The 26,830-nt window shown below is 42.3% G+C and overlaps 1 protein-coding gene across 1 annotated transcript in view; it reads right to left on the minus strand.

The window, feature by feature from the left end:
* Positions 1-284: 284 nt before the first annotated feature.
* The window catches only part of Prim2 (DNA primase subunit 2), a 294,414-nt gene continuing 267,868 nt past the window's right edge, over positions 285-26,830 (minus strand). The window contains exons 9-10 of the mRNA XM_068375288.1: positions 17,963-18,130; positions 285-1,553 (exon numbers count right to left, since the gene is read on the minus strand). Coding sequence (XP_068231389.1) covers positions 1,372-1,553; positions 17,963-18,130 — 350 coding nt within the window. The 3' untranslated portion in view covers positions 285-1,371. The remainder of the gene's footprint in view (positions 1,554-17,962; positions 18,131-26,830) is intronic.

The following is a 26,830-nucleotide window of genomic DNA, read 5'->3' on the forward strand; positions in this document are numbered from 1 at the left end:
TTAAGAAAACAATAGATTTCCTACGCTTCGCGGTGCTTGACTCGCGGATTTAGAATTCTCCTCGCAAATACAGGAAAATTAATTTTTAAAAACTATCGATCGCGTAATTGAGGAATCGCGTAATTAGAACACGTGTAATTCGGGACCCTACTGTATATATATATATATATATATATATATATATATATATATATATATATATATATATATATATATATAGACATGTCATTCCATAATACCATGCAGAGTAAAGGGGGATGTTTGAAAAATATAATAAACAAGTCTTCAGTTTTTTAAAAAACATTATTATTATTACATTATTATTATTACAGTATTATTATCATCATCATCCTCATTATTATTATTTCTATTGATAATATATCAATATCAAAATGGTTACCACAATGAAGTTCAACCATTTCCCCATATATCACTTTATGATTCTTACATTATTGGTTTAAAGTCTTCCAAAATATCATTGCAACAACATGTTAAAATATTTTGGAAATGTTGAAAGGTAACAGATGACTGAAAATCGATGCTGCAAAAAATTTTTGATACTTCCTGCAATGTATTGTACCGTAACGTACAGGTCCGATGTAACCTGACTGGCAACTGTAAAAATTACTTGGTAGGATAATTGAATAATTCCCCCTGCACAGTATTTCAAATTAAAAAAATCTTCAATGAAAACTACTGCTACTCCTGGGCAGATGATTGGCCATGACCGATATACACTGAATTTTCCATAAATCATTTAGTCCACATTGATATTGACATCAGTGCACCTTAAGAAATTAATGATTAAAAAAATATTTAGTTCCATATTATTTACAAAAATGAAAATTAAAGCTTCAGAATATTTTGAAGTTAATTAAACAAGGAAATAAATATTCTGCAAAGGAGAACATGAAGAAGACTCGGTCCTTTGGCCTTTGTCAATTCTTAAATTATCCCTCTTATAATTTTCACGTTAGCATATTAGTTTGAAGTACTGTATTACAAACAAAATCACATGGTTTTCATATGGACTGGAATAAAAAGGATCTAAACAAGAGCAAAAATAGTTTTTTGAGGGATTTTAAGATACTACCTAACTAATTCCATTAATTCAAATAGAGGTAATTTTAATTGAAATATTTTAACTGATCAGAATTGAAAACCACCTTTGCACATCACATTATATATTCCAGCCATTTAAAAAAGATACTCAAATAAATGTTCAACTACAGGCTATCTACAAAGGCTATATTGCAATAATCAAAATTTACATTTTGTCCTAAATAGTAATATACTGTATATATAAACTGCCTCCAGGACTTCACAACATTGTCCACTTACGCTACACCAAAACTAAAACTCAAGATTTCTTTAACTTGACTCCTGAGAGTCCATATATTGTGCTAACAAGTCAGAATCCACATCTCCAAATTGTGACTCATCATCATTCTGTGATATTTCTTGAGTTGATTGAATGGAGGACTGTGTAGATTGTGAAGGCTGCGTAGAATACACAACAGCTTTATGTGTTTTCACTTGATTTACTCTTTTGCCTGTGAGATACAAAATTAACATTAAAAACTTTTTCTTACAGTATATATATTTACCGGTACACAAAAATAGCAAGTTTGGAAATAGTGTAATTTGTATTTCCTCAACTATACAAACCTGGTTCTTTACGTGGAGATATTTTGGCAATAGCTGAAACTAGTCGTAAAGCTTTTTGCGAAGTGTAATTACCCAACGCTAGTTTGCGAAGGGGAAGCTTAGGCAGACCACCCAACCAGCTCACACCTACACTAGTACCAACTGTCACTTTGCAATTACAGCAGGACTTCTGGGGGAAGGTGATGATGAGACCAGTATGTATAAAGAGCTCCAGGTTTATATAGTACGGAAAATTTCAAATTTGTCATTTGTTCCAACACTATATACAAACTATTACGCTCTTTACAATGAACTAACTCCATCATGGTTGATTGATTGATTTGAGGTTTTCTGGCATTCTGACATCTAAGGTCATTGACGCTGATATCGTTTATTGTGATAAAAAATAAAAGAATATTCAAATAAAACCATAAAAACAAAAATGTCATTTTAAAAGTTAAATATCTTCCAGAGGACCTGCTTCTGAAATAAAGCTAGAAGTAACACTAGCATGGTAGGACACATCATGTCCAAGAGTCTTGGCAAGGATGAACCTGCCATCCTAACCTCGAGCCTCAAACAGATATCTTTTTCTTTCACTACTATAAGTGGGGTATTCGGTCAACATATGCCTCACTATCAAGGATACCAAACAGTAGTCATAATATGGCTGGTATTGGCCAGTAAGCAGATATTCATGTGTCAACTGAGTGTGACCAGTGAGGAGACAACAAAGAGTAGTCTCCCACTTCTGGGGCATTATGTTATACTTCCAGGGTGATATAGCATTCTATACCTCTTGCATCTTATTTTCAACCAAACCATACCAATGCTGTTGCCAACTATTAGAAATCAAATTCTTAATATTGGATAAACAATCATCACAAAGACTGGGATACCTTCTTGGTTGCAACTCAGCAGCAGCATTCTTTACCAGTAAATCTGCCTTCGCATTTCCACACACACCTACGTATGCAGGAACCCAGCAAAATTGAACCATTATACCTCTCAGTCCAATGATAAAAAGCCATTCTAAAATCTTTAATCTAAAGGGTTACTGGAATTAAAAACTTCTAAAGCTTGAAGGACACTCCTTGCATCACTAAAAATGGTATATTTATCCCCCTCTTCCAACTCTATTTTTTCAACGGCGGTTAGTATGCAGTATAGTTCAGCCGTAAATATGGATGCTGTTGGAGGAAGTGCACCTTTACAATTAAAAGCATTACTATATACTCCAAATCCAACGGCAGCATCGGATTTGGAGCCATCAGTATATATAAAGGTCGATTCTATATGTTCTGCGACACGTTCCATAGAAAGAGACCTGGCTTCTGAGTCAGTTATATTCATTTTAACCAGTAAAATATTTACAAAAATATACCTCTGGTAATTTCCATGGAGGCATTGATGATACCTTAAATGGAAGCACCTTAGTTCTAACTGTATCAAGACTGTCTAATCAATTGTTTCACCCGAAAACCATAAAGTTGAGGACATTTTGGGTGCAACTCAAAGTATGATGTTTGCTTTACAAGGTTTGCAGTTTGATAGGTTAAAGAATTGGGAAGTCTTCGCAACATAAACCAATACCGAATAATAGAAAACTTTTGGTAAAGGTCTAACGGTAATTCTCCAGCACAACAAGGAGGCTTGGAATAGGTGAAGTTCTAAATGCCCCTGTTGCCAATCTAATACCAGTATGGTGTATAAAATCCAAAATCTTTAATTGGCTTGGGGTGGCTAAGGAGTACATTTTACAGCCATAACTAATTTTGGAAAAAATTAAGGCCTTGTATAATTTCAAAATAGTTTTGCGGTCTGCCCGCCACAATGTATGGGACAAAACTTTTATAAGATTCAGAGCCTCAATACGCTTTACTTTTAAAGCTTTCACGTGAGGAACGCATGTTGGGGAAAAGTATAATAAAAAAACCCAATTATTTCTTATTTTCTTAAATTTTTAATGTAGATTGCATTAGGTTTTTTATACTGTTTAACGTGTTTATCTTCAGTCCCCTACTCAAAAATGTTCTTTTAATACAGAGTGACGGTGCACTGCACCTAGCTGGGATTATAGGCTAGAAATTGCTTATAAGATGGAGAAGTTGACACGAGAAAGTTACTCAATGCCTGTTACATTGTTATAACTTCTTCCCGTACACTGATTATTATTATTAATTGCTAAGTTGGAAAAACAGGATGCTATAAGCACAGGGGCCCCAACGGGGAAAATAGCCCAGTGAGGAAAGGAAACAAGAAAAAAAAAATTTCAAAAGCAGTGACATAAAAATAAATATTTCCTAAATAAACTATAAATACTTTAACAAAACAAGAGGAAGAGAAATTAGATAGAATAGTGTGCCCGAGTGTACCCTCAAGCAAGAGAACTAACCCAAGACAGTGGAAGACCATGGTACAGAAGCTATGGCACTACCCAAGATTAGAGAACAATGGTTTGATTTTGGAGTGTCCTTCTCTTAGAAGAGCTGCTTGCCATAGCTAAAGTCTCTCTCCTACCCTTACCAAGAGGTGAGTAGCCACTGAACAATTACAGTGCAGTAGTTAACCCCTTTGGTGAAGAAGAATTGTTTGATAATCACAGTGTTATCAGTTGTATGAGGACACAGGAGAATATATAAAGAATAGGCCAGACTATTCGGTGCATGTGTAGGCAAAGGGAAAGAACCGTAACCTGAGAGAAGGATTCAATGTAGTACTGTCTGGCCAGTCAAAGGACCCTATAACTCTCCGGTAGTATCTCAACAGGCGGCTGGTGCCCTAGTCAACCTTAGTAAATCAAGGACGCCCTACTACCTGTAGGGGTTGGAGATTCTGACTAGAATTGTAATCAAGTAGAGAAGCATTCTGCAGACATTTGACTGTTCATATTGACAGAAATTTGCAAATGTGAGAGGATTTGACAAAACTATTGTAAATTAGCCCAGACAGTGGTCAGTGGAAACAAATCTATATCAAACATACTCTGTTTATCCTGTTAACCCAGAGAATTGTTGGAGTGACGTAAACATTCCTGTACTTTATAAACACCCTGTGAACTTGGTATAGTGATCCAGCAATGAATAAATTCTCAACAACAATGCAGTGAAACAATTTAGACATTTCTTAATGATGTTTATTGAACTGGTACTCAACAAGTTGGCCTAACTTGCAGCATAAATTATGAATAACATACTTGATGTTAAAGAAGTGGCTTTAGTGCTATCTATATATAAACCTAAGATTCTTGACCCATACAGCTGGTATGACATCTATGTAATTGAAGTTTAGCCATCATGGTAGAGAGGGGTACCTTTACCTAAGATTCTTGACCCATACAGCTGGTATGACATCTATGTAATTGAAGTTTAGCCATCATGGTAGAGAGGGGTACCTTTTCATTTGCTCTTGCTACTGTGTTACAATAATTTCATAACTATCTTTGGGAAGTATGGCGTACCAGGTGAAAATGAGTGGTGAGAGACTGGTAGATATGTGTTGAGTAAGAGATGGTATGGTGATAAGTTCTAGCTTTTTCAAAAAGAAAGATAAAACAAGTATAAATGGGTAAGAGTGGCAAATAGAAGAGTGGTAGAAAGAGTGTTAATGGATTGTGTTGATAGCTAAAAGAATGTTTGGAAGATTGAAAGACGTGCACAAGTTTAGGGGTATGGCTAACGGTATGTCTGATCATTTTTTGGTGGAAGGAAAATTAGTTGAAGCAAAAGAGTGGGGGAATAGAGTAGGTGGATGTAAACGGGAGCTAATGAGGATTGAAGAGCTAATAAAACCGGGGGTAAAAAGTCAATATTAAGAAAGGTTGAAAATGGCATATGATGAAGTGAAAGTAAGAGAAACTGGTAATTTAGAGGAGGAGTGGAAGTTAGCAAAAGAAAATTTTGTTGGGATTACAAGTGATGTGTGTGGCAAGAAGTTTGTTGGAGGCAGCATGAGGAAGGGCAGTGAATGGTGGAATGAAGGAGTGAAGGTAAAAGTGGAAGAGAAAAAGAGGGCTTTTGAAGAATGGCTGCGGAGTAATAGTGTAGAGAAGTATGAAAGATATAGAGAAAAATGTGGAAGTAAAGCGCAAGTGTTAAGTGTGGCAAAAGAGGGCGGCTGACCTGAGCTGGGGTCAGGGATTGGGTCATTCATATGAAGAGAATAAGAAGTTTTGGAAAGAAGTGAAGAGAGTAAGGAAGGCTGGTTCAAAAATTGAAGATATGGTGAAAGATGGAAATGGAAGGTTGTTAAAAGGAGAGGCAAGGAAAAGATGGGCAGAGTATTTTGAAAGTTTACTGAACGTTGAGGATAATAGGGAGGCAGATATAATTGCTGTTGCAGGTGTTGAGGTGCCGGTGATGGGAGATGAGAATGAGAGAGAGATTACAAGAGAGGAAGTGAGGAGAGCACTAGATGAAACAAGAGTAGGAAAAGCATCTGGTATGGATGGTGTGAGAGCTGAAATGTTGAAGGAGGGGGGTGTGACTGTACTTGAATGGTTGGTGAGATTGTTTAATATGTGTTTTGTGTTGTCAATGGTACCAGTAGATTGGGTTTGTGCGTGTATTGTACCACTATATAAGGGTAAGGGAGATGTGCATAGTGTTGTAATTCAAGGGGTATTAGTTTGTTGAGTGTAGTTGGAAAAGTGTATGGTAGAGTACTGATTAATAGGATTAAAGATAAAACAGAGAATGCAATCTTAGAAGTACAGGGTGGTTTTAGAAGAGGTAGGGGTTGTATGAATCAGATTTTACAGTTAGGCAGATATGCAAGAAATATTTAGCAAAAGGTAAGGAGGTGTGTGTTGCGTTTATGGATCTGGAAAAAGCGTATGATAGAGTTGATAGGGAAGTAATGTGGAATGTGATGAGGTTATATGGAGTTGGTGGAAGGTTGTTGCAAGCAATGAACAGTTTCTACAAAGGTAGTAAAACATGAGTTAGGATAGGAAATGAAGTGAGCGATTGGTTTCCGGTGAGAGTGGGGCTGAGACAGGGATGTGTGATGTTGCCGTGGTTGTTTAACTTGTATGATGATGGAGTGGTGAGAGAGATGAATGCCCGAGTGCTTGGATGAGGATTGAAACTGGTAGACGGGAATGACCATGAATGGGAGGTAAATCAGTTGTTGTTTGCAGATGATACTGTACTGGTTGTAGACGCGGAAGAGAAGCTTGGCCGATTAGTGACAGAATTTAGAAGGGTGTGTGAGAGAAGGAAGTTGAGAGTTAATGTGGGTAAGAGTAAGGTTATGAGATGTACGAGAAGGGAAGGTGGTGCGAGGTTGAATGTCATGTTGAATGGAGAATTACTTGAGGTGGTGGATCAGTTTAAGTACTTGGGGTCTGTTGTTGCAGCAAATGGTGGAATGGAAGCAGATGTATGTCGGAGAGTGAATGAAGGATGCAAAGTGTTGGGGGCAGTTAAGGGAGTAGTAAAAAATAGAGGGTTGAGCATGAATGTAAAGAGAGTTCTGTATGAGAAAGTGAATGTACCAACTGTGATGAATGGATCGGAGTTGTGGGGAATGAAAGTGAGAGAGACAGAAATTGAGTGTGTTTGAGATGAAGCATCTAAGAAGTATGGGTAGTGTATCTCAAGTAGATAGGGGTAGGAACGAAGTAGTGAGGGTGAGAAAGGGGTTTAAGAAATGAGTTAGCAGCTAGAGTGGATATGAATGTGTTGAGATGGTTTGGCCATGTTGAGGGAATGGAAAATGGCTGTCTGCTAAAGAAGGTGATGAATGCAAGAGTTGATGGGAGAAGTACAAGAGGAAGGCCAAGGTTTGGGTGGATGGATGGAGTGAAGGAAGCTCTGGGTGATAGGACGATAGATGTGAGAGGCCAGAGAGCATGCTAGAAATAGGAATGAATGGCGAGCAATTGTGACGCAGTTCCGGTAGGCCCTGCTGCTTCCTCCGGTGCCTTAATGACCGTGGAGGTAGCAGCAGTAGGGGATTCAGCATTATGAAGCTTCATCTGTGGTGGATAACAGGGGAGGGTGGGCCGTGGCAACCTAGCAGTACCAGCCAAACTCGGTTGTGTCCCTTGCCAGGCTGGGAGGAATGTAGAGAGGAGAGGTCCCCTTTTTGTTTCATTTGTTTGATGTCTGCTACCCCCTAAAATTGGGGGAAGTGCCTGGGTATATGTATGTATGTATCTTTGAAACACCCTTGACAAAATATGAAGAATAAGATATAGGACACCTAATGAACAGTGGGATTAATGGTACCATACTGTATGTGTTCTTCAGCTTTGTATTTTGATTAAGTTTTAGTTTATTAGTTTTACTCAAAATACCTCAAGCATAACCTGAATTATCATACTACAGTATTGTACTCTTCACTCAGGAATGAAAAACTTATTTTTTTACTTATCTTATTAACTGGAAGTGTTTCTTTCCCCTGTAGATGTCCCCTTCTCAGCCATTAATTTAGATTTTTTCCCTTATATTATTTTTTTTTTCTCTTTTTGTTTCCTCTACTAGTGTTTGGTACTTGAGTAACCTGAAATGTGGCTGCTGCTATTTAAATTAGATTCCATGCATGCCAGTAACAAGTGAGATGGCTTACCTCTAAATAATATTGAGCAACTACAGTTCTAGCTGGGTCCCCTTGCCCAGTATAAAATCAAGAGGTGGTGCCCAGTGCTCAGTTCTCTTGACCTGTTACCCAGATTTTTGGGTGTTCCACCGTTTTACCTTTTTGTGTGGTGAACGTTGGAGTGTGGTCGGCATTCGGACACTAGGCAGTCTGCGTGCTACATCTCGCCCCAGTCCGCAAACCACTACAATGTAAGCCTACAATCAAATATCAATCTAAAAAATCTAACCTCATTTGCGCATGTGAAACGTTGATCTTTGATGTACATATCTGGGTCTTGATGTACTCCCCGAATACGAGAAAAATGGTCAATAACAGTTTTACTTCTCGAAAATTTAAATACATTCTTATCACCCTATTGAATTATTTTGTTGATTGAGAGTTGTAATTTTCTCTCAACCATTGCCATTCTAGCTCTAGCAAATGATATAGAGAGATCATCTACAAATAGCATTGAGGGAATATCTCTAGGAATGACGGAGGATATCCCATTTATGGCTGTTGCAAATAGGGTTACCCTCAGCACACTACTCTGAGGAACTCCATCTTCCTGATATTTCCTCTCTGACAAAGTTTCACCTACTCTAACTTGAAAAAAAGTATGTGACACAAATGCTTGAATGAACAACGGTAGCTCTCCTCTCAGTCCTAAATTATGAATGGTTTTCAGTATACCATATCTCCATGCAGTATCATAAGCCTTTTCGAGGTAAAAGAAGACTTACATTGTGCTGTTTTGAGGCAAAGGCTTCACAAAAGGAGGACTCGAGTTGTATTAAGACATCAGTCATTGAAGGCATTTTCCTAAAGCCACACAGGATGATAAAATACCTTTCTTCTCCAGGTACCACATCAGTCTTGCATTGACCATCTTCTCCATGATTTTACTTAAATAACATGGCAATGCAATAAGTCGCTGCTAAAAACTTATCCTTACCGTGTTTTAAAAATGCTAAAATAACGGCTAGTTCCCAAACACTTGGATAACTATGATCCTGCCATATTCTATTCATAATGCTTAAAATAAATAACTTAGTATTAAAATGTACATGTTTAATCCTTGCGTATGGAATTCCATCGGGTCCAGGGCTGTATTGTTGCAATTAGCAAGTGTGGAATCAAATTCCCTTTGGATAAAAGGATTATTGTAGGATTCCTCCTTTTCTGTTGCAAAATGTAGCAGTTTCCATTCTTCACTGCTTCTATACTGGTACCCAGGAGCTACTTTACACTTACTTGATACATTGGAGAAATGATCAGCCAATGCATTGCTAACCTCAGTTGCTCCAGTCACATACTGACCATTCAACATCAATACTGGTGGTGGGTTTGGGGATGAATTTGCCAGCTATCTTTTTTACTTTCCTCCATAGAGAAGAGAAGATGGTGGTGTTCTACAGTTAATGGAGGAAACGAAAGACATCCATGAGTGACGCCTAGCTTCTTTTATGGCACGACGAAACTATGCTTTATTTCTTGTATATATTACTGTAAATAGATTCGGGAGTCTGAACTGCGTGTTTGTGATGAATAGTTCCTTTTCAGCGCAAAGGCCAAGGAGAAGGAGGCCATTATCACTGTAGTTTCCCATGCCTTGCCTGCCAATTACGTTGTGCCAGGGTTCATGGTCTCACTCCACTCTGGTGTTAAAATCCACTAAGAGAAGGAGACGGTCCCCAACTGGAATTTGGGATATGGCAGTGCCAAGCTGTTGGTAGAAGGCATCTTTGATATGGTCTTCCACATCTAGTGTTGAGGCGTATACTGATACTAGTGTGATAAACTTTTTTCTCGGGAGTGGTAGTCTTAGCGAGGTGATTCTTTCATTAAGGGGACCGTCCGCTGTCCTGCATTTATTTTTAATGATTCAAAATACACAATTTCTACATATGTTTTAGACATATAATACCTTCATCATATAAAAATTTCCAAGTCATTTGATCAAAAACTTTTTGATTTATTAGCAAAAATCACGATATTTTAAAAATTTTTAGGTACATTTTTCTCCACTAATTTGACACCAATTCTATTGAAAATCATACTATCAAAACTTCTTTAAAAATCGAATAATTCTGTGACAGGTTTTCAATTGTCCCTTTTCTTTTCTTTTGATGAATTTTTCTTAATTTTCTTTGTCTAGACGTAAAATAATAATGAAAAAGAGAAAAAGGAAAATAAAAATTCTGTTAAACAAAATTATAGGATTTTTATTACGCTTTTCAATATCTTTCTCTCTGAAATCAAACAATAAATGAGAAAAATGTACCTAAGTGTGAATAAATGTTTTCTGAGTTATGAGCTCCCACAGATTTTCTATAAATCTTTGTTTTTTTTTTCTTAAAAAAATCAAGATAACATTAATATGATAACCTTGCTTTGTACTTATCCTGTTTATTCCTACATGAAGGCTCCCTAAATGGGGTATTTAAACTGTATGTTTACTAATACACTTGGTGTAAGGGTGTCATGAGTTTCCAGCGGCTTCTCATTGTTGCCAGAGTTTTAGTTAGAATGTTCCAGCTTTGTACTCTTTTTCATGTTTCCCTCTCTTTTTGGTTCTTTTTTGTTACTCACTGCTGGCTTTTTGTTCTTTCTTTGATCTTAGGTAACATTGCCCTTCCTATAAGTTCACGAAGACATTGTGAAAACACAATTTACATACGAACTGTAAGTAAACAAACACACATGCATCTTAGCTTCAATATGTCTTTGGAAACTCTGGCTGTTCTTCTTGTAGATCGTAGTTTGCATTCACCTACCCTCTAACAATGCCTTCCATCTCTGCCAGACATACAAGATTTTTAAATATAAGTGGAAAAAATCCCTATATAGATGCAAAAATAAACATGCAAAGACGATTCTGTCAAACTCAGTCATGCAGATGATGCAGTAAAGATGACGTCATCATTTAAAGACCGCTTCATCTTCATTATTCGTAAAAATAATTGGCTGAAACTTCAGCAGAGCATATACGATATGTTTCTCCATACATAGAAACAATAAAAAGATTTTCGATTTTACAAAGTTGTTCCGTCAAACACCATAGCAGACGGTCCCCTTAATTACATGTGGTGCCAGGTTATGGCCTTTTACTAATTGGGTCCTAACTGCAAAGCCAACACTCTGGGAACAGTGATCTTCTGGGTTTTTCACTTTCCAAAAGAAAGTATACCCTGACACAACTTCTGTGATTTGCCCTTCGCCAGGTATTCCAGTCTTGCTGAGAGTAGCCACAGCGACGTTGAATCTGGCGAGTTCTCTTGAGACTAAGGCTGTTCGTCTTTCAAGGCGGTGTGTGTCTCCGGCATCCATAAGGGTGTGCACATTCTATGCACCTACTTTGAGGTACGATTTACTATTATGATTCCTTCTTTCATGGCTGCATATATGGTGCATTTTTGGGTGCAGCTGCCCAATGACTGGGATGGTGTGACCACTGATGTTTAGTCCACCTTTTATAGGACCTTCCCTAGTTGGGGTGAGCAGTGGTACTCTTGAATAGGCTTGCTCAGTCACAGGTGCAGGACCGAGTTCCTGTGTGGTCACGGTCACAGAGAAAGCGGCCATCACACGCCTGTCGCCAGTGTGCAAGTCCAGGCTAGGAGTTTCGAGCTACATCAAGCCTACTCCCACCACCCTTGTCCTATCGCCACTGGTCTTTTTAGGAAGGGTTAGGAAGAAAGGAAGAGAAAGAAAATAAGGAGGGTGTTAGAGAGACAGTAGTTAGGCTGAAAAGGTCATTGGCGTGACTTTGTTTAGGGTGGACAACACTTTGCCATAGCGATGCACTCACTCTGACTCCACTTCTTCCTACTGCATTACACTGGTGTTACATGCAAGACTATGGTGTGGAGTTGCATTGGTCTACCAATAATCTAGTCCACCAGATCCCGCCTTGCAGACAGACCGACTGACATGGTTTTATTTCAGTTTTGCTTCTAGCTTTTACATAGAGGCATACCATACAAAGCAGCAAAGGAAGTCTGAATATACTGTCTGACACTCGATCGCTTGCATGCATTCTGTTAAAAAAAAATGAGAGAGAGAGAGAGAGAGAGAGAGAGAGAGAGAGAGAGAGAGAGAGAGAGAGAGAGAGAGAGAGAGAGAGAGAGAGAGAGAGAGAGAGAGAGAGAGAGAGAGAGACCCAATAATTTGCAGTAGGTCTAAAATCGTTCTATTTTGATGTTCCTAAGCCATTTATTTTTTCCTTCTTCATTTTCAGGAAACTTCAAAATATTAACTTTTGGCCTGTTTGAATAATTTTCCTTACATTTAAATATATAACCTTGAACGTCATTGTATTCTGGGTGGAAAGCAGCTGGAAAACACTAGCACAAAATAATGCTTATTGTTCACAATCACTTTTTACCTTTTTTTTTTTAAATCAATAAAAGTTTTTCAGTGTATTCTCAAATAGTCACTTAAGATTCACCACTAACTGTATCTATTTCATATAGTTTTAAGATTAAAAGTTCGTCTATCAGCGGTGTGACCTCTCTCGGTAACTGGCTTGGGTATACTAGTTCTCAGGTAGGCTTTCTAGGCCTACCTGTGAAATGCATCAGAGATTTAACTGTCCATGTGAAGAGGTCTTCTCTCATGGTGGCTACGGTACAAGACATTCCAGAGAAGATAGGTGACCTATGACACATAACCACTGCGCTGAAAGTTATTCTCGTTGTTAACTTCCTTAGTCTTTGGATTCAGTCATTAGATGGGAAGACTTTCCCCAATCTGGTATCTATGATCATCCAAAGGTACAGCAGTCACTGTGATGGTTGCAGGTAAGACTTCTTGAGATTTACCACAATCCCCAGATCATGACAAAACTCAATGAGTCTGTCTGTGTTGGAGAAGGGTTGTCACCAGACTGCTAGAGTTAGCCAGTCATCCTGGTATCTCCGTAGACAAATACTGGTCCTGTGGGCACAGGCTGACACAAGGGCGAAGACCCTTGTGAAAACCTGAGGTGCTATTGACAGGCCAAAGCACAGCACCTTCAACTAGTATCGTTGGCTGTCTACAATGATAATCAAATATTTCCCTGATGATGGATGGACTGGGATCTGGAAGTATGTGTCCTTCAGGTCCAGCGTGCACATGATGTCCTCTGATCTTATAGCCTGTCCGACTGTGTCTGCCGTCTCCATGCTGAACGGTGTCTGTTGTACGTACTTGTTCAGAAATGAGAGATTGATGACTGGTCTCCAGCCTCCAGACTCCTTCTTTACAAGAAAGAGTCTACTGTAAATGCCTGGGGACCCATCTAGAACCTCTTGAAGAGCACCCTTCTCCAACATGATCTGGACTTCAGCCCTAAGGGCCAGTTCTTTCACGGATCCCTATGTGTAAGAACTTATCGGAATCAGCTGAAGAGTCAAGGAAGGAGAGATTGAGTGAATGGGATGCGATAACCTGACCGAATCACTGAGACTGTCCAAGCTTCGGCCCTGTGCTGCAAACACCTCTGCTACCGGTGTTGCAAACATCCTCCCACCGCTGGACAAGTGAAAGGATTGCCCTCCTTAGCAGGAGCGGCCTCAACTGTTGCCTCTTCCTCCTTTGCTAATTCTGCCTGCCTTGGGTTAATCTCTAGCAGGAAAGGGCTTCTTAGATCAAGTTCTGTGAGCAGCCGCACTTCTGCTACTACCCTGAGGTCTAGATGGTGGAGGTTTCTTGGCTGGAAGAGCTTCAAGATACAACCTTGAAGTCAAAGCTCTTTGAAGTCGAGAATCTTGACTAGCCTTCCTCCAACGATCCGCTGCCCTTTTAACGTCCTGGTTGTTGAAGAGGGAAGGCCCTTCCATAGCCAAGGTTTGCAGCTTCATTACCTCAGTCCTCGTAACTTGTCTGTGGAACCTCTCTATTACTGCATTCCACTGTTTCAGTATCATATTTGCCCACAAGTTTACTACTTGGTGAGCCAGGAACTCAATGGTCCTCATCCCAGACAAAAGAAAGGTTGAAATGAACTCCCTGATGTGTTCTTGTGACCAGTCCTCTGTTCTGATCAGGTGGCCCACAGACCACAACTATAGATCAAGCCACGGAGTAGTCTGCATGGCTACTGTTTAGGGCGTCGCTTGCTGAAAAGATCACTGTAAGCCCTGATGCTCTATGAAAGGAGACACCTTTTGTCAGAGACTCTATCACCGGTCCAGTGGTAAGGCTGACAGGTTCTCCTCCATCACCTCGTAATATTTCCTCTGCTGGACGAAGGGAGGAGGTAGGGTCTTGCTGGATCGAAGACTGCGTACTTCAGGCGATCTTGGCGAAGGCCGCCTTCATAGCACCTTTCAACCCCCTCAACCAGGGCAGACTGTGCTGGCCTTGGTGGTCTTTTAAGTGTCATGCACATGATCCAAAACAGTGTCCTTACCCTTTGGAGGAGCTGTCTCAGGGTCGTTCAGTCCATTATTCACCCTCACACAGACCAAGGCCTGTCAGAACGAGTGGTCAGTTTCCTTCTGTTCCGCTGCTGAGTATCTAGGACTAGCTACCCTCGGGAAAGTGTCGTCCCGTTTGACGTTCTGATGGATTTCCTCCACTCACGAGGTTTCCCTCATGAGGCCCGGGGTGGGTCGTCATTGTCATCTTGGAGAACCTCTTGATGTCATGGGGAACTCTCTCGCCGTTGTAGTTGCTGCTGAGGCCGAGAACTCGTAACTCTCTTCCGATCTGGAGCTGTCATCCTTGATGACTGGTTCTTCATCACTGTCTTGGTATCCTACCTTTTCCCGGGTGGTGGCAGGAACTCTGAAAACAGGGAACCTCTTGTGTCCTCCTCCTGTTGAGGAGGACTTGATGTATCCTTGGGAGAAGCTTGAGAAGGCAAGTCTGCTTCTGTCAATAGAGCAGTCAGATTGGACATGGCAACCTGGATTGAAGATAAATGATACGCTTTGTAAGCAAGATGACCCTCAGAGATCTCGTACCCCTACTGGTACGGGGGTGAAGGGTGTCACCAGGAGTAGGCATCGATTGGCTCCGTCATCTACTTTTCTTTGTTGGCATCATAGGTGTCAACTAGTCGATAGAAGTCCTGCTGTAGCATCACAGAACCTGTCGGAGGGTTACGTACCTTTAAACAGATCAGAGATAACAGCATCGGAGACTGTTGTTCCTCTGGATGACCCGGGACGGAAATCCTGAGCCTCAGGTCGGAAGGTGGGGACACCGGTTAACTATGAGATGCCAGAAGCCTCTAACGGGATCTGGGGAGTGCTGGTTGAGGCTGCAGCTATCTGGTCTCTACTTGTGGGAGCCTTCGAAGCACTGGTAAATGCCTGTTGAACTGTCTTCACCAACGCTTTGAACCAGTGCATGTCCTTGTTGAATGGAGGGAAGGATATCTGGGACTCCTGCAGAGAATCACGAACAGCAGTCCATCTGCGAGGTATTCGTGGTCTGTCTACCTGTGGGGTAGTGTGTTTCCGCTTGCACTACCTGTTAGTATGCACACCGGCATACTGTCACCATCCATCTTGGAGGAATAAGTCAGAGATCGTGGCTGGACAGCTGTTGATGCTCTCGATGATCACACTCGCTTATGCTTACAGTACCTGGTAGTATGCACACCTGCATACTGTCACGACCCATCTTGGAGGAATAAGTCAGAGATCGTGGCTGGACAGCTGTTGACGTTGACGCTCTCGACAATCACACTCGCTTATCCTGGCGGATAGGGAGTCATGAGGGGGAACTATCCATTACGGGATTGTGGGCTGCTGCGTCACTGCATGCTGTTGCATGGTCCCAAAAAGCTGTGTGATCATGTGATTATATGTGGTCTCGAGACAATACATTGCTACATACCTCTGAATGGTCGCATGCTGAAGGGTTGTTGCTATCGCAAGCAGACGAGCGATCCTGAGCTGAAGGACGATTGAGTGTTGAGAAAACTTCATGAGCTGGTGAGGTGTGCTGTCGTCGTAGTAGGTAATGTCGGACAATGCTTGAGTGATCAATCCTGATCGCATCAGTCATTTTGGTTGTCTCCTGTCAGCATCGCGAGCTGGTGGTGGCGAGCGCTGATCAATGCCAGCGAGAAACCTCTGGTCGCGAGCTGTACACTCAAGAATACTATGCAACACTGTGCTGCTTGCCAGGACTCCCCAGGGAGTGTGACGAGTGCTTTTGCGAGACTCCTAAGCTGGAACTGGGGGAAACGAATCCGCTGGGCGAGTGAAGGGTGATGATCGCTGGAGACTTTGAACTCGCTGGCGAGATATTGCGGCTGAACCCAGCCTACGAGCTACCACTTCCTTATGCTCTGATGAACTACGCTCCGAGGGGCTAGAGAGAGGCATGGACGAGTCCAAAAACCCCGAGCCCCCATTCCACCTTAAGTAGCAAGAGCAAGTTTTGGACTTCTCTACCGGCTGAGTAAACTTAGAACGAGGGAGAGCATCGTCGTCAGCACACTGAGTAAGATCACCTGCAAGTGGCATCGAAGGAGATGATGCAGGTGCAGAAATTTCAACAAGCTGCAACACTAGAGACTCTTCTGGTGTGAAACTTTTAGAATCTCTAGAAGGATAGAGGTCCACCTTTGAGGAAACAGGTGTATGCTTCCTCTGTGCTCTTAACTCAAGAAGCTCTAGAAGACCTTCCTTCGATGGGGGACCAGCAATTCCCAATGAAGGCAACAGCAGGTGAACATCTATGATGAAGGACTCCCATAGGGCGGAGGGCAGCAGCAGAGTCCTACAGTCCCGTAGGTTGTCTAGACGTTAAAGGGTTGCTGCTTCTACTCAATCGTTCCCCCAGGGAGGCTGATTGAGCACAAGCTTTGAGCACAGTCGAGAAGCAAAAGAAGGAAGTCGAGAATTCTTTCCCTTAAGAGGATGACCCCGAAGGAGATGAATCCCTCAACTTCTTCTCCCATTGGGAAGAAGGCCATTCCCAGCATTCAGCGCAAGTATCCTCCTGCATACATGTGCGTCCTCTGCAGGCCAGACATGGAATGTGGGTTGTTCTGTACTGGAGACATGAAGGTTCTGCATTTCCGTCTCTCAGGTCCAGGACTAAGTCTGCATATCCTCCTAGAAGAAAAGACAATTAAACCTTAAAAGATAAAAAGAAATAAAAGATTAGTTAAATGGCAGTCAGTGAACAGCAGTAGAGAGAGAATGTTAACTCTTAACCGAGACAAAAGCAAAAGTGACGAGACAACGCAGGTGTGTATGAGCAGGGTAACTGGTAGTAGCCCCTAACCACTCGCTAACTTGCAGTGGGGTAGTTATACCTTGCTAAAAGTCTTTGCTGAAAGTATATTCCCTAATAAAGAGCGAAAGGGTTTGTTTTAGTGACGGAACACTCGAGATAATCAGGTACAAGTATAAAAACAAATTCACTTAATGGTAGTCCTCCAGAGCTACAGTATCTAATATTCATTCATTAAAAAAGTCAAATGGAAACTCAAATTTGATATACTGTTTGGTAAAGCAAAGTAATTCATTTACAAACCTCTATGATTACATAAAATACAGAACATAGAAAATACAATTAGCAAAGAAATATATCAAGTGTGTTCTGTTTTGTCATGACTAGGCGAGATTGTCATAAAAGGTAGAAATCAAAATGTCATAGAGGCCATGATAACTTTGAGTTACTTTACTGAGGAGCACCTGTACTAAGTATTGGAGACAACTCTGTTTAAATTTTGCATTGCAAATTTGCATAGTAACTTCAAGTAAAATTTATTACAAACCCTGACTGGTTGGTATATCTCCATTGATGCATTTCTGACTTTCTTCAAAATATTGATTGGGATGATTAATGCCAGAATCAAGAGTAGCATTGTGTGTAGCTTCCCAGTAACGCTGACAAGCTATCTGGTAGTGTGACTTACTTACTAGCTCCATAATCTCACCAATAACTGTAAGAAAAAGAAATAAAGCATATTATTTCTTGTATGTAATACTAAGAGGAGTACAATACTTACCCAGAAATTAAGCATTACAAAAACAGCTAATCATGTACAATCAATCTCAAAAGTCTGGGGTCCAATCCTTGGCATACAGTATTGTTCTAAACAACCAAGGCTTTTTCTACTTTTTTCATGCACTATTCTGAAGCTAAATGTTGTCTTTTCTGCCAAATGTATAATTGAAAACCCTAAGAAATGTCCATACTGTCTTAGATCCTTTTATATAAGGGACGGGATCAGAACAGGGTAAAAATTTATCTGAATCCGATTAAAGAAACATAGTAACTATCTCATAGATACGATTTCAAGTTATCCCGGCCCTCACGGGGCGGAAGGATAGCGAAAAAAGAATTCCGGGAATAGGGGGATACGCGGTACGTAGCAAGGCGCATACACAGTCCGGCGCGTCTGGTGGCCATCTATGATTAGCCGAGGAGAGAGCGCTACCTGCATCGACTCACAGAGCGTGTGAGCTATGTCTCTCTCAGCTGTCTCCCTTCTCTCCCCAGTGTATAACTCAAGCCTACTTCCCGAGGTTAGGGTGCGGCGAGTAAGAATTCCACTGAGGTGGGTACAGGGGGAGGGAGACAGCCGAGAGGAGGGGCTCATGATCAGGGGGCCGCTGTGGCTGGTCAGGTGGGACAACCCTCCGAGACACAGTGGAACCACCCGATTGAGGCAGTAGACCTATGACCTTCGGTTCAATGCATGCAGATTAAATAATAATTTACTTAAAATATGTGTTCTAAAGTAAAGTAGGCTATAACGACATAATGTGAGTAAAAAGGGAAAAGGAGGTAGGGAGAGGAACATGGTGTGATACGAGTGTATAGCCTAATCCTCCAAAATCGGGTATAATGCCGACCTGATCAAGAAGACTAAACTGCTCTAAACAATAACTAGCCCTCCAAAATTGGGTATAAAGCCGACCTGGTCAGGTAGTACAATGATTTAAGGATATAATCCTATAAAGTTTAAACGTGTCCCAACTCCCCGCATAATATTGAATAGGAACATCTTAACCTTGATATAATATATGTATATCGAAGGGGAAACTCACTGGCCTAGGCTACCTTCCGAAGCCGCATACGGCCCGGTCGGGTAGGCTAACCACATGACGCCAAAATAACCTACCTAATACTCAAACATTAGTAAATAAGCATGAAGCTCTTGGAGGTAGCAACACCAAAATGGCTGACGAGGGTAAGGCATCATAAAATACTGCTAAGACTAAAATTAACAATATTTCTAATTTTACGTGTGTCGCAACCTCGAATAATCAAAACAGATAATTGTAATACTTAACTTGGGAGTAGGAGTCTCCAAAAGGTCAGACATCTTCACAATACTGTACAGTAAAAAAGGATACAGAATGCGTGTAGATATCACGGTGCTAAGAAAGGAATGATGGGAGAAGCGTGGGTGGTGGTAGTGGTTGTGTGTGTGTGTGGGGGGGGGGGGGCAGTAGCAACCAGTAGTCGGATGTAGAACGGCACCTCGTAGTAACCGGGGATGTTGAGGAAGGAGAAGACTAATTGGTTAGGAACCTCTGATAGTGGTTTTAACACGCCCCAGTTACTATACCGACACCCTATAGGAGTGAGCGAGCTGGGTATATTCCTGGCATTCCATGAAACTTTTTTCTCTGGTATATTTAGCGGTATTTATACCTTAGAAATGGTGCTATAAGAAACATTTCACGGGGCGACACAGGTCCCTCACCCAGAAATAGACTTTTCCTTTGTCAAAATCCTTTTATAATTTAATTTTCTTTTTACTGTAGAAAAGTAAAATTCCTTGTGTTCAAAGGGTAGGGCTATCAAATGCTCAATTGTAAGTGCACTTTGGATCAGGGCTTCTTAACCCATGAGTCATGCCCCCATTTGGGCTACCAAGTTATTTGAATGGGTTGCCATGGGATTTTGGACTCATTTTCTCAATATTTTTATTAAAAAATAGAATTACTACTGATAATGCTGTACTAGAGTTCAAAATCTTTTAAGTATCTGAGCAGGAAATTATAGAAAAAAAATTTAATTGTTGCAAAATTTCCAAAAATATAATCTTGCATTTTTAAATTTAAGTCAATATTTGGAAAGTGTGAGGAAGGATTTCAGCCCTCGCAATCACAAACATAACACCTACAGCCAAAAATTACTGAATATGCACCCCTTCATCAAGAACAAACAGATTTGAGGAACTGGTAAAAAATATATTTTCAATAATTATAATACTACTACCTCCTAGTCAAGTAGGCTTGAGTGAATAATCTTTATTATTCCTATGAACCTCTCCTAACGTTCATATTGATTTTGAATCTGGAAGCTTGGTGTGTCGAAATTACCATTTAAAATAAAGAATAAAAAATCCTTTTTTCTTTTCTTCCAATACAACAAATGCCTCTAGAAAGTCAATGAGACTTGACAGCATCTAACATCAATAAAGGGATTTTGATGAAGGAAAAATCTATTTCTGGGCGAGAGACCTGTGCCGCCCAGTGAAATGCTCCTATAGCACCATTTCTAAGGAATATAACTGCTAAATATTACCAGAGAAAAAATGTATAGGAATGCTAGGTTGAACTAGCTCGCTCACCTATTGGTGTCGGTATAAACTAGGGCGTAACAGACCAGAGGTCTCATACCATTTAGACATCTCCTCTACAAAATCCCTCAATAGTGAGGTGCGGTTCAACCTCCCCTGCCGCGCAGACTAGTACTACTAACTCTACCCACGCTTGCCCAGCACTCCTTATAGCACCCCTAAGTTTGGGGTCTGATCAGGGGGGGACAACTAGGATGGGTTCACTGGGCGGCACAGGTCTCTCGCCCAGAAATAGATTTTTCCTTCGTCAAAATCCCTTTTCTGGGCTCAACCTGTGCCGGCCAGTGAAATAGTACCAGAGAAACGAACCCAAACTTCATTAAATATAAGGGAACAAATCAAAATCAACATAACATAACAGTAGTTTAATCAAGAGTTGTAGTAGTAGACAATAGTCTTTTATAACATCAAAAATGACAGGATATAATATCCCAGGAAGGGATGGCAAAATGTAAAAGTAAAACTTGAAATCAAAATATGATCTGAGGTCAAAATATCTTAGATAATACAATATAAAACTGGACATAAAAGAAATACAGTTCGCAGGACAAAATGTAAATATGACAATTAATAATAGAGATAAACAATATCTAAGACCTGGGGACACCCATGGGTGTGACATAACAAACTGAGCTCAGGTAGGAACAGTAAGTGAGGCAGGTAAGAGGAAGAAGATGGCAAGACATAGTAAATTCAGGAATTAATTAGGAATTAATTTGTTCGGGGGATACCACGCTCCCTGCGGCTACGGTAGCAAGTTGAAGGGCCTCTAGATGTTTAAGATAGTGTCGCCTGAACACTGACGGGGATTTCCATCCGGTATATTTAGTAAGATCTGCAAAGTTCATGCGATGGAAAAAATTTATTGAGGTTGCTACCGCCCGTATGTCATGGACGTGAGGGAAAGACTCAGGATTAGCCTGTTTGATAAAATACAAAATCTGTTGCCTGATCCCTTTTAAAGTTATAGTCCCTCCCTGCTCTCTGACGAACAAGGGTCCTGAGGCCTTATAGGAAGTCCTTGATAGAAAGGACTTTAGAGTGGTAACAGGACACAGGGAAGGATCCTGAAGGAGTGGGATAATTTTCCAGGAGGACCATCTGTTCTGAGGGTCTTCATTTTTGGCCAAGGAGACCTTGTCTGGGGAGAGGAGAACTTCTCCTGATGGAAGGAACTCGATGTGGCCTGGATCTCTTGATAAGGCCGCCAATTCCGAAATTCTAGCGCCGGATGCTAAACTCATAAGGAATAGAGTTTTTCTGAGTAGAGGTATATACTCACATGAGTCGTTGATGGTTTCTGACGCCAGTTTGAGGACATCATTGAGAAACCAGGAAACCGAGTTAGGACGAATGGATGGTTTCAGTCTGGCACAAGCTCTTGGAATTGAAGCTAGCAATGAGTCTGTTAGATCTATATTAAACCCGACCAGGAAAATCTTCTTCAAGGCAGACTTAATGGTAGTAATAGTGTTAGCTGCCAAACCTGACTCAAACAAGGTTCTGAAAAAGGTTACCGTTAGGTTTAATGTCATAAAGACAATATTAGAATCCTTCAAAAACTTTGCTAGTTTTTTGACCGCTGAGTCATATTGACGAAGAGTGGAGTCTCTCTTATCTGATTCTAAGAATAAAGTATTCTGGGGATCTATGTTAGCCCCTTTGTGGGCCGCAAACTTCATGAAGTCCATAAAGTTAGGGCGTTCCGAATGTTTGAGGAAGCGAACACAGTGCGCGTTTGTACTATCTGGGTCAAAGTCGGGTTGGGAATCTGGCGAGGGTGGAGACTCAGCTCCAGTAAAAGAGGAAACCAATTGCTCTTGGGCCAATTGGGGGCCACCAGGGCTACTTGACCTTTGAGGTTCGAAGTTTGTCCAGCAACTTCATCAATAGGTTCACCGGTGGGAAAAGATAAATCCTTTCCCAGGTGTTCCAGTTCAGACACATGGCATCCGTGGCGTAAGCCCGAGGGTCCAGGTTGGGGGCCACATAACATTTCAGTTTGTGGTTGGACTCCGTGGCGAAGAGATCTACTTGGAGGTCCGGCACCTGGGAGAGGATCCACTGAAACGATTTTCGATCTAGTGAGAGTGCGTCTTCCACAACGTTCCGAACTCCAGCCAGATGGACAGCTGATAGGTGCCATTGGTTTGAGGCTGCCAGGGAAAAGATTGTTACCATCACATGGTTGATGGTGCCTGACTTGGAGCCCCCTCTGTTTAGGCAACGGACTATAACTTCGTTGTCGAGAACTAGTCTCAGGTGTTGCTTCTTGGCCGGGGAAAGACGTTTTAAAGTTAGTAAGACTGCCATGGCTTCTAGGACGTTTATGTGGAACTGTTGGAACATTGTGGACCAAAGGCCCTGAACCTTCCTTTGTTGGGAATAACCTCCCCAACCTGATAGGGAGGCATCCGTGTGGATGACTATCTTTGGAGGAGGGTACCGCAGCGGAACCGATTTCCACAGGCTCTTGGGGGTTGTCCATGGGAAAAGCCTCTTCCGAAGAATGAGAGGAAGACAGGTCTTCTTGTCTCGAAATTTGTTGTTCGCTCTGGAGCGCCAAACCCGGTTTATGTCCTTCAGTTTCGCATTCAGAAGAAGGTCTGTCACTGAAGCGAATTGTAGGGATCCTAGGATCTTTTCTTGATTCCTTCTGGATGTTATCTTTTCCCCGAGAAAGTGTTTGGTATTCTTCGCAATCTCTATTCTCTTGGACCTGGGAAGACATAGGGTGTGAGAGCATAGGTCCCACTGTAATCCCAGGCACTGAAACTTGGTCTCCGGTGTTAGGCGGGACTTTCTGAAATTTATTTGGAATCCCAGAGACTGAAGATACTGGATCACCTTGTTTGTCGCTTTGAGACAATCCTCGACGTTGTCTGACCAGATTAGCCAATCGTCCAGATATGCGACGACTTGGACCCCTTGGGTTCGAAGTTCTTGAATGACTGATTACGCCAGTTTCGTGAAAATTCTGGGCGCGATGTTGAGCCCGAAAGGCATCACTTTGAACGTGTAAGCCTTGTCGCCTAGTCTGAATCCTAGGAATGGGCGGAAATGTCTCGCTATTGGAACGTGATAGTAAGCATCGGTAAGATCGATGGAGGTGGTGACGGCCCCACGGGGAAGTAAGGTCCGTACCTGCAAGACGGTAAGCATGTGAAAGTTATCGCATTGAATGGACAAGTTTAGCTGGGAAAGATCGAGGATGACTCTCCGGCTGTCTGAGTCTTTTTTTGGGACGCTGAATAAGCGACCTTGAAACTTCAGATGTTTTGTTTCTTTGATCGCGTTCTTGCGCAAGAGATCCTGTGTAAACAGGATCAGATCCGGTGTCGGGAGTTGATGGAATTTGTTCGGTGGAGGAGGCCCTTCTATCCAACTCCACCCCAGGCCCTTGGAAATTATGCTGAAGGCCCAAGGACTGAACCTTTAGTGACTCCTGAAGGCATAAAGTCTCCCTCCTACCTGGAGATTCTCAGTAGTAGGAGGATTTTCCGCCACGGCCTCCGCGTGATCCCTTTCCACGGGAGAAATATCTCCCTTTGCCTCTGTTCTGAAAAGAACCTCTTGAACCAAGGCCACTGCCTCGTTGGTATCCTTGAGAGGAAACCCGGGACTCATAGGCAGGGTTATAAGCAGGGGAAGTGAACGAGCCCGAAGCCACTTGGCTTTTATGGACGAGAACATATTCCTCTTGGGGCTGAGGCTTGGAGGTGGAGGGTTGGATGGTCTGAGCAACCGGGACCGGCTGGACTACCTGGAGAGGTTGGCGGAACTGGGCAGAGCTATAAGGACATAGCCTTTTCCTGCCCCGGGAGTGAACGTTCGACTGTTCGAACTTCCGTTTGGGAGTGAGACCCCAACGGACCTTGAGGCTTTGGTTCACTCTGGCAGCTTCGCTTAACACTGAGTTGACCATGTCCTCCGGGAATAGGTCCGGACCCCAAGCGGAGGCTTTAATGAGCTTATTCGGCTCATGGCGGATAGTAGCCTCTGATAAAACATGCCCTTCTGGCTACCAAGAAGTCATAGCAATCCGCTAACAAGGATTGTAAGGTGGCTTTTGTCATGACCTTAAAGGCGTGTTCCTCATCGAAGTTGAGGGAAAACATCTCCGCCATCGTCGAGACGTTTAGGCTCCTGCTAAACCTAGACCGGGACTCGAACTCGAGTTGAATTAAGGATTCGGGGAGTCTTGGAAGTCGTTCGCTAAATTGCGTCGACGCACAATCAGCGGATAGCTTACCAGAGGTAAATGTTGCCTGAATGTTAAGCCAACATTCATTGTCTGATGGGAGCAGAAGAGATGTAGGGTCTGTCTCCCGAAGCTGGGGCAAAGGTTTGTCTTCGGCCACTGCCTGAAGAGCTAAGTCCACCATTTTGGTGACACAAGGAGTAGGGGTCTGCTCGTCCACAAGAAACATAGTGTATGTACTCTTGTGGGGAGTCAGCATGGCGTTTAGGGTTCTAACCCAAACAGACTGAGCTTGTTCTTTTGGGAAGATAACGGTCTCCTTAGGGACCTTATCTAGCCGGACAAGAGCTTCTTCCGTTAGCTGGGCGAAGCCGGGGAAGGGGAATTGAAGGCCGGGAGGGAAGAATTCAAAGTCTTCAATGGGCCGGGTTCCAAAGCCTTCAATGGTCAACATCCCGTCCATGAAAGGGCAGTGGAGCGCCATTTTCCATGGGTTATTTTTAGTAAAAGGCGGGAGTTTTGAGGCGTCCGGGATGAGGAACTGCTGTTGTTGAGGCAGTCCTCCTTCTAGGGTGTCCAGTCTCCTGGTAACGGCAGAAAGCATTGAGCTAATCTGCTCTGGGACAACCCTTGACATCATATTGGTGAGAGCCACCGGGTCGAGGTTGGCCGGGGCAACTGAGGAAGATGGCTGCACTCCCGGGTCCTGAGAAGTAGAGGAGGTGCTAGCTAAGCCACTACGGGCTCCGGGGAAGGAAGCCTTCTTGGGCTTGGTTGTTTTAGGTAGTGTGGGATTCTTTCGAGTCCTAACTAAGGGTCTCTTCTGAGACTTAACTTTGGGAGGAACCGGGTGTGATCTCGGGGTAGATTCACGGTTCGCTTCAAAACCTAGAAAGGAAGAAGAATTAGATGCCGAAGAAAAAGAGGGGCTAAGAAGAGAGATCTTAGCGCCGGACCCACCTGCCTCACCTACCTCCTTACCTGTCTCCGGTTCGTCCAAAACCATGGGTTCTAGGTCCAAGTTCAGAGCCGCAACATTGTCCTCAATGGGGTCGGGGTCGTCACCGATGTCAGTATCCTGATCGAGATCAAGTTCCACGGTTGCCTCAATGTCGGCAATAATAGGGGCCGCCACTTCTTTAGGCACTGCTGCCGAAGCTTTTGCGTTGGGTTAGATCAGGTTGCAGTAATCTTCGGAAAGGACGTAAGGCTTCTTGGCCTTAACGTTACGGGCGAAACCGCCTACCCAAACTTTCAAGGTGGCTCTTGCTGTGGTCTTAGCTGCTTGGGAACTCTGAAAGAACGGGGATAAGGTTAGCAAACCCGGGAGACAGAGCTGAGAAATGAAAACCAAAGGTTCATTATATAAAGCAAGAGGAATGGAAGTAGAAAAAACGACCTATAGAGGACTCACTGATTCCGAAGAGAGGGTGGTGACAAGGTCGTAACAGACAAGGCAGTTGTCGGGGTGCCAAACTATAAGGTCATCCATTTGAATGCCACAGTCGGCGTGAGATCTACAGACCTCATGTCCGCAGGGCTGTTGAAGGACGGCCGCGCAGGCTGTCATCCGACAGCGGACCACCTGTAAAAAGGAATAGTCTATGAACAACTACTTAATATCTCTAGAAGGGGCCCCGGAGGATCCGGACCTTGAAATTAAAGTAAAATGCATAGCCTTGGACTAAACATGCAGAGAACCTGAGACTATTCCAAGAGGAACCCGGAAGAGCCGGGGATGAGAAAAGGATATAAAAATAAGGGATTGAGTAATAATAAATAATAGTCCCGGGGACCGGGAACAGAAATACTTAAAGTAAACTTAAAGTAAACAAGAGTAAACT

Source organism: Palaemon carinicauda, chromosome 6 (genome assembly GCF_036898095.1).
Source record: "Palaemon carinicauda isolate YSFRI2023 chromosome 6, ASM3689809v2, whole genome shotgun sequence".
NCBI classification, from domain to species: domain Eukaryota; kingdom Metazoa; phylum Arthropoda; class Malacostraca; order Decapoda; family Palaemonidae; genus Palaemon; species Palaemon carinicauda.